The 8683-nt window shown below is 42.3% G+C and overlaps 1 protein-coding gene across 1 annotated transcript in view; it reads right to left on the reverse strand.

Annotated features, from left to right (window-relative positions):
- NR1H3 (nuclear receptor subfamily 1 group H member 3) overlaps nt 1-8305 on the reverse strand; it is a 13144-nt gene extending 4839 nt beyond the window's left edge. Inside the window, exons 1-5 of the mRNA XM_009277508.2 lie at nt 8050-8305; nt 4842-5108; nt 1695-1903; nt 1268-1447; nt 765-864 (exon numbers count right to left, since the gene is read on the reverse strand). Coding sequence (XP_009275783.1) covers nt 765-864; nt 1268-1447; nt 1695-1903; nt 4842-5108; nt 8050-8167 — 874 coding nt within the window. The 5' untranslated portion in view covers nt 8168-8305. The remainder of the gene's footprint in view (nt 1-764; nt 865-1267; nt 1448-1694; nt 1904-4841; nt 5109-8049) is intronic.
- Between the last annotated feature and the right edge of the window lie 378 nt (nt 8306-8683).

Consider the following 8683-nt stretch of genomic DNA (forward strand, 5'->3'; position numbering starts at 1 on the left):
GGTGGTGAGCAACTGCACTGTGCATCACTTGCTTTGTGTATTATTATTATTATCATATTATTATTATCATCATATTATTATTTCAATTATTAAACTGGTTTTATCTCAACCCACGAGTTTTTCTCACTTGTGCTCTTCCAATTCTCTCCCCCATCCCAGCGGGTGGGGGGAGTGAGCGAGCAGCTGCGTGGTGCTCAGTTGCCGACTGAGGTTAAACCACGACAGTCCTTTTTGGCTGATATCATATACTGAGCTGATGAGATGTCGAAAGCACTCTGCGGGGATCTTCAGTGCACAGTATAGACTTCCTATCAACTGAAATATAGTAACACTAACGTCACCACTCAAAGCATGCATCTAGCTTAGCAAGTGATATACTTGCAAAGGAGAGAAAACTGGGGTTTGATTTTTTGTGATCTGATACGGCTCTAAGACCACATGTCCACGCCAGATCTCTACCAGCAAGGAAGTTCCCACCAGCTGCTAGCCTTAGGTGCACTCTTACAGCAAGATTTTCATGCTGTAAGAGTCCAAATTTTCCAAAGCAAGTTCACACCTAAAAAAAAAGACACGAACTGAGAGCTAGTATCACATGTTAAAAGCAAGAATAGCATGCGGGGCTATTGGTCTGGTCCTGTTCTAAACCTCTCACCTGACTTCAGCTTTAAGGCCCCACATACTATTTCCAGTAGCCCACATTAAAAAGAAAAAGATGAAAGAACACAAGACACAGGGAAGGAAGAAACACCTGTCTGATGCACCACCTGCTTTGGCGAAGTCATCCCGATTATAGCTCAGGTCCTTAAGAAAGGTGATGCTCTCAATCTCTGGATTGTAGCGCCGAGATGTCTCCAACAACATCACCTGAAACCAGAAATGGATATACTTGATTTGAAAACAGGAAAGAATGTTACAACATTGATAATTTGCTGAGTGTTAGAGCATCTCTGAAAAAAACAAAGAACAAACAAAAATCCTCCAAGCAGTTTCACTCAGAGTGCTTAAAAATTCCAAGGTAAATTCTGCTGCATCCTTTGCTGCGTCTGCTTCTGGGAAGGGGGAAATACCTGCTTACCACTAGCAAGGCTCTTGCCTCGTTCTCCTCCATGGCCCTTTGCCAGTATAGCCTGGCACTGCAGTAATGGTCCCATAGCTGAGGTCCTTCAGCCTGCCATCCCAAGAAAAGGGACGGAACCAGTTCTCCAGGTGGGTACTCCAAATTCTTTCATCTCTGCTACTATGTATTGTGGTGGAGCCAAACTCTCACCTCTATGGTAGATGTCTTCAATAAAGCGATCTGATCTTCCCTGGTGAGCTCCAGGAAGCCAGGTAGTTGCTTGGCAAAGTCCACAATCTCTTGCACAGAGATAATTGCAAGTTCTGTAAAGTGAGCAAAACGCTGCTGCCTTGCTTCACGGTTATTAGGGTCAGGAACTTGGGGCCATGGCTGTGGGAATGGGAAGAGACAGCGTATGCATGTGAAAGATGGAGCCAGGGCAGAAAGATGAGAAGATGAAGTGTACAGAGAAAGAAAATGAGACACATTGGAACATCATCCTTTGCTATTATTTACAGAACTTTAGCCCACAGATGCAATGCCTAAAGTATCTCTGTTCTCCCAAATAATTTACCCACAACGCTGACACCCCAAACTTCACTTTTTCTTATTTTTGGTACACTGGTAGAGTTTTTACCGTCACTTTGAGCCTGTCTGTGAATGAGCGCTGGTTGCACTGCTGCTGAGCGGCCACAAGCTTTTTTATCATGCTCAACTGTTCAGGCGTCAGTTTGTGGGAAGGGCTTGGCGGATTTGGAGGGTTTGGACGCACCACGACTGTCCGAGCCTGATCGTCTTCCTGCTTCTTCAGTTTCTTCAGTCGGATCTGTTCTTCAGACAGAACATCTAAAGCAGAAATAGCCAGAGATCAATCATGACATAGGAGCGCACTGGAAACCACACTAAACACAGGGTAACATGCTATGGATGGAGAGGCAGAGATCCCAGCTGCCTGTATCTGGTATATCAGACTGTACAAAACACAGACAGCCAACAGCGATACTTATCATTTGTTTCTCCCTCTTTTCCCCACTTTAAGTTCTTCCATCACCTTTCTTTTAATCATACTGTCATGCAAAGTGTTCACAAAGGACAGAACCTCCCTTCATGATCCCCTGCAGATCTCAAAAAGACAACAGCGACTTTCCCCATTGAGCAATTCCCCAAAATGCCATGTTACAACAGATTCCAACAGGTGCTCTCTTCACATGTCCATTGTATTTTATATTATCCTGCTGTTGTGTCTTTTTCCAATATTGCTAAATTAACAGCCTGTGTCATTTCATCTTCTTCTTGGGACATCAGAGTCAGTACTGGATGGAGTTTGAGAGTGAAAGGACAATTCTCTGCACAGCCCATCTGCTGCAGACTGTAGAGTCGTAACATACCACAAGATGAATAATGGAAGAATAGCTTTGCATAAAACGTACTGAGGACCGCAAGTCCTTCGGGAGTAGGGCTAGAAGACTTCTTCAGTCATGTAGTCAAAGGATATGCCGTTTAGATGTAATGTTGTAAGGAATAAAACAACTCAGAGGCATGGGTTGTGAAAAATCTTATTGGACCAACTGTTCATTAGCTAATTTAAATACAAAAACCTGTTAACAGCCTGTAACTAAGTTAACTGAAGAATTCACTGATTTGAATGTAGAGGAGGTTTATTGTTTCTTTAAGTTAAAGCTGCAAAAACTGTCTGCAAGTTGCATCAAAAAAAAAAAAAGGAAACTACCAGACATACCTGGATTCAAGGATTATCTTCAAGAGAATCATCCTGTGAGTTAGTGATGAACAAACAAAAAGCAGAAAAGGGACTGACTGGAAACGAAACCGTATCTTCAGGAACAAAGATGAAAAAATTAAAGCTTGACTTTGCAAACAAGATTTGAAAAGTGCTGAAAGATTCTTTGGCCATTTTTTATGCACAGGTAACAAGGAAACATGACTGCTCCACAGGAATGCAGGCCCCAAAACTGAACAAGTATATACTTGCACTTCTCAAAATAATCATGTTAAACGTGAAGACAAGAAATGGAGAACTACTGTGAAAGAGCATTCTGAAATGGACAGTCCACAGGATTGGAGGGAAAGACGAAGAACATAGCACATTCAAGCTGAGAGTAACCTTTATCCCTGACTTCCAACAGGGAGGATGCACGCACAGGTACACATGCGCACAAAAATTACAATTCTAACAGCAAAGACATTCAATACAATTACTAAATTAAGGGGGATCTGTAAGATTAGAGAATGCTAGTCACAGTGTTAGTTTAAGAAGGGAAGTAATTGATCCAAGCAATTATAGTCCCTCATCTTGGGACTCAGACACACAAAGAATTTATAGCCGAGTAACAAGTTGCCAGATATTACTGAATCTTGAAAACTGCCTATGTGCAAGCTTCTACACCATGCTAAATTCAAAGCAATCTAAGTTGCTTGGTTTGCCATGAATGAACTATTAACCTCATGGTTCACACTAGCTTAAGAACAATAAACTGGCCATGAATAACTTCAGTCTGGGAATTAGAAGAATGTTTCCAACAACTAGTAGAGGGAAGTTCTGGAATGACCTTCCAAGTGAAACAGCTGGAGGAAAAAGCCTTCAGCTTCTGTCAAGATTAACAAGGCGAATTTGCAGTGGGGATTACAGTGTCGACAAGAATTGCCAAGCACTCGATAATAACAACCCAAAGATTCCTTTTGGCCTAATTTTCCTGAGCTGTCTTCAACATAAGACAATGAGTAAATGCAGAAACACATTGAGGCTCTCTAGTATCTACCTGCAACAGAAGAAGAGCAAGGTGGACAGGTAGCCTTGCTACGTAGCTTTTCAAATACATCTGTTTTGTAGCTCTCAGGAGCAGGGGCAAATGGGGCAAAGACAGCATAAGTAATGCTGATACAAACCAGTGTGACAAAAATACTGATTACATATGTTAGGCGTGCTGTGTTTCATGTTGAAAAAACTGAACAGCATGTTTCCTTGATGCAGCTCAGTGGGACTTACTTTTTGCAGAAGTATTTTTATAAGATGTTTCCGAAATACCCTCTGTTCCTCACTGTTCCGGGTGCTGGATGTCAGAAAAAGAGACTTCACACAGATTTAACATTAACCGAGCATCCATTTGGTCAGTCTTGGCCAGCAAAGGGATGAAACCTGGATGCCTTGGCAGAGGAGGGCTGTTCCTGATACATGAGCAGGAGCATTGTTGAATATTCGGAAACAGCAGCCTTATGGCTTGTGTGAGAAAAACAGCAGAGTTCACTAAAGGGAGCAACGAGATCGGGTCTGCACAAACACAGCTGCAGTACTGTGGTGCTGCCCTTGACCTCTGTCACAAGCTCAGTATAAGGCAAAGGAAAGTGCCTGTTGTTCAAGGAGCACGGTCACCAACCTTGCAGTCCTGATCACAAAACAGAAGCCTGAGTTTACTGATACAGTTGACAGCATACTGAAGAACGCACAAATCTTAGTTGTGAATCTTTCCTCTGATGCCATGTTCCATGAGTTCTTACAAAATAGCGTGTTCAGGGAACACCCCAGCAGGGCTGGGGCTCTCAGCACACCGGTGTAGTTCCACTGACAGCCTCACCTCTCCAGGTGATCCCCGCTAAGCTCTGAGTGACTTCCCACACACATTCCAGCATCCAGCCTGCATGGCTCACATGTGACTCCCCAAGCACTCACACTGCCCCCTTCCTTACACCCATCGGCCCCCAGCCCACCCCCACACGCCTCCTGTCCCAGCACCATGGTGTTCCTGCCAGCACCATTTCCTGCACTCACACTGCTCCCGCATGCCCGCCTCCTGGCACTTGCGCAGCCGGCACTCCTGACACTTGCGACGCATGTACATGTCCATCTCACACTTGCCGCCATTCTTGCAGACGTACTGTGCACCCTTGATGACACTGCGGCGGAAGAAGCCCTTGCAGCCTTCACAGCTCAGCACGTTGTAGTGGAAGCCGGAGGCCTTGTCCCCACACACGCTGCACACTTCATTTCCCAGCATCTTAGGGGCTGGGCCCTTCTTCCGCTTCAGGGGGGGATTTTCTACCAAAACGAACAGTACCAAGGAAAAGGAAAAAAAAGAAAAGAAAACCCACACACATGAGGGAAGCATGGTGTTTGCAGCTGACTGCCCCATTCCTTAGAATAACCGATATCCTCACTCAAACCCACTATCTCCCAAACACACAGATGAAGAGATCAAGTCTCTCATTTCACAGACTCCCCTTCTGGGCAAGCATACCTTCTGCAACAAACCAACTATTGACATAATCCAAACAGTTTCACGTCAACTATATAAGCAGATACAGCTTCACACTTGTTCCCCTCCAAAATAGGGTGAAAGAGCTAAAACATGCTCAGGCCAGATGCTCTTCTGCACTTTCCATCAGCAGGAGTGACAGACAGGTTACCAACGTGAGAAAGAGCTGCAAAAAAGTTGAGCTGAAATCCAAGACTGTGCAGAAAGTAATTTTCTTCAGAATTCACCTCCAGTTCTCTTACTTCTCTGCCATACTCACGCACAAGGATAAGGAAAAATGGTTCAGCAGTCAAACAGTCACAGAAAACCAGTGCTGAAACCATAACCATCCAAAAAGCAGACTGAGTAGGCAATCCCTGTAACTGGAACACTTAGGGAAACTGTCAAGACAGAAGACAGCAACTTTGTGGAGTTAGGGGCAATAAGCAGGCAAGCAGCACGCTGCACAAGCTCTGTGAATCTTTGGAACCCTGAAGCCATCATTCCTTCTTCAAGAAGAGTGCTCCCCACTCCTAAAACTGAAGCACTCTCATACTGACAGTTCATTTACTAAACTTTGTTATTCTATCTGAAACACAGGGCCTTCACTACTGCCTCACGTTTCAGATGGTCTTGTGCAGCAGCTCCCAGTTCTTCCTATGTCATTCTGATGGATCTTAATCTTGTCATTGGCTGTGCATTCTGAAAACATCTTTGGTCTACTCCAATGTGTCTCACCTTAAGCATTCCAGCCAAATGCTTGCCTATGTTATTTGTGTATTCCCTCCCTATTAGCCATCTCTTTTCATTCCATTTAATTCTAGCCATGTTGACATCTGACATGTCCTTCTGCACAGCTCATAGTGCAAGTATTTTTCTTTATGTCAGATATTATAGATTCTTCTATGGCAGCTGTTCATAAAGATTACAAACAGCATGTCTTGATAAGTCTCCAGATTATGTTTAGATATGCCTGGAAAGCCTTTACACTGGAATTAATTCATAGCGATTGGTTTGCAGGACAAGGCTGCTGCATTTCCTGATCAGCATCAGGGTTACAATGGCATGTCTCATTTTTGTACATAGGGTTCTAATACTTCTATCTTTACTCTCAGTTACACTTACTATTCTGCTCGAGTTCCTGAAATGGTAGTTTTAGGTCAGCCTCAGAAATTATTATTAGTGTTCTTCGCTACATATTGGTTTTCACAGTCTTAAGTATCTTAGTGTTGATTTTCAATCCCATTGACTTTAGAGGTCTGGAGGTCACTCATTTTGGCCTGCACTTCTCATTCCAGATTGGACAGCAGGAAAATGTCATCAGAAAGGTTAAGTCTCTGATATTCCCCTCTCTTGTTCTACTATATTTCTCTTCACACAATCTATTACCGAGAGAAAACTATGCAATGCCTACAGTTTTTTCAAATTACTTAGTCTGCCATTGCATATATATTAACTGATATGACAACTTTGCAGAAGCCTCAAATGATGTTCATATGTTTCTGAGGGACAGCAGAGTAATCCGATGACTTCCACAAGATGGATCTGTCTGTCTTGTAGATTTCTTAGCTGTCTTTAAGAAGTTACATAAACGTCTGATTATCATTCCTATGACTGTTTTATGGAGATAGGCGAATTCTTTGATCTATGCGAATTATTTTCCATTTCTGAACATTAACCATTTTAGTTATATAGCTTATTATTGTCATTTTCTGTAGTCAAAGATAACACAGAAATAATTTGAGATGTATGAAGCGTGAATGCCATCTCTGCACCTTTAGCTCTCATTAGGGTCCTCCTTCTTTAATGTTTTTCCACATTTTGTGGCTTTTTTTCCTTGCATTTTTGTAAGGCATTTATCAATTGTTTTCTTTTCCTGTCCTCAAGTCTGTTTTAAGGACTTTTATTGGGTAATATCTCTTCACCTTTCAATTACTCTCTTTGTTTCTACTCTACTGATGAGTCCTAGTTCAATGTTCAGATCACCTCTTCTTTTTGTATCAGGGATTGCCCATTGCCTCACTGTTCAACAAATACATTTATTTGTCATATTTTCATTAAGTTGCTGATACTATGCTGGACACCTCACTTGTGCTTTCCTTTTTTTCCTGTTACCTGTCCAGAGATGTTATACTACATCTTCTTACAGTTTGAAAGGGTAGGATTGTGTGTGTCAGCAGCAATTATAACTGCAAAATCTCAATTCTATTTCCTGATACTCTTTTAACCTCGTTTCTTCGTGGCAGATTACTCTAAGTTTGATTCTGCTGCCCATCTTCTTTTTTATGCCATGTAGCTTCAGAATATCATGGCACAATATGCTTCATTACTGTGGACACATACATTCTGGAAAAAGAAATGTGTAGAGGAAACTTCTACTGTCTTTCCATTATATGAATCTGCAAGAACCTATTATTTCTTTGCATCACTCATCCTTGTTGGATTGTCACCAATAGCAAAGCTTTATTGTTCAGCAGCTTTTGATAAGCCTAACAAAAAAAAATTCATTTTATTGCCACGGACCTAGCCTATAGAAGGTCAAATATGCAAAATATTCAACACATTTATCACCTGGGTAAACCCAGTCATCTTCAACTATCAGTAACTGATTCTATTCGTAGACATTCTGAGTGCCTCAAGCACAGCAGAACTCACCCTAAAATTTTACCAAGTATCAATTCTGCTTTCAGCTGAAAGAATGGATAGCCTTTAGCTTGCATGGATTTAGTAAGAATTTTTCCATACCTGCATGCTCAGGGGGGTTCTCTGAGCCAGGGAAGAGCGAAAGCCCTTCCTCCTCCATCTCAAATACACTTGCCACCCTCTTCCCATGATCCTGTGTGCTGAGTTGAGTGGGACCCATGGAGGCCACACAGGAAGGGCTCACTATAATCTCATCGCTGCAGCATTGTTATTGCCGAGCAAGGGGCCACAGGCGTCCTTCTTCAAGGTCTTTAGTTTCTCTCTGCTACTGAAAGTCAGAAAGGAAGTACCTGTGGAAAAAAAAACAGATGCAAAAGAGGCAAGAGTTCAACTACTGAGGCTATTAACTCCCAAAATCTATTACAAGCTGCATCACAAGCAAGCTTCAAGATTTTGTTTCCTTATTTATTAAAAGGGACAGTTAACTTCGTTTTATCAATGTTTATGCTCTTGAAACACAGTATTTTAAAGAAACTGTGGTAAAAGGTACAAGGTTAGCACACCCAGGCTCAAAACTGTCTTTTTATTGCCAAAATATTTATCAAAGCAGGACAAGTCTTCATTACTGCTAACACCACTAGGGGACTTCAGCCCTGACCTCTCCAAGCATATAAGAAGGAAATTCCAGACTTTACAACAGGTGGCCTTTGTTAAAGCTTCCAGTAACAAACAGCTC

This window comes from Aptenodytes forsteri, unplaced genomic scaffold (genome assembly GCF_000699145.1).
Source record: "Aptenodytes forsteri isolate BGI_AS27 unplaced genomic scaffold, ASM69914v1 Scaffold146, whole genome shotgun sequence".
Lineage (NCBI taxonomy): Eukaryota > Metazoa > Chordata > Aves > Sphenisciformes > Spheniscidae > Aptenodytes > Aptenodytes forsteri.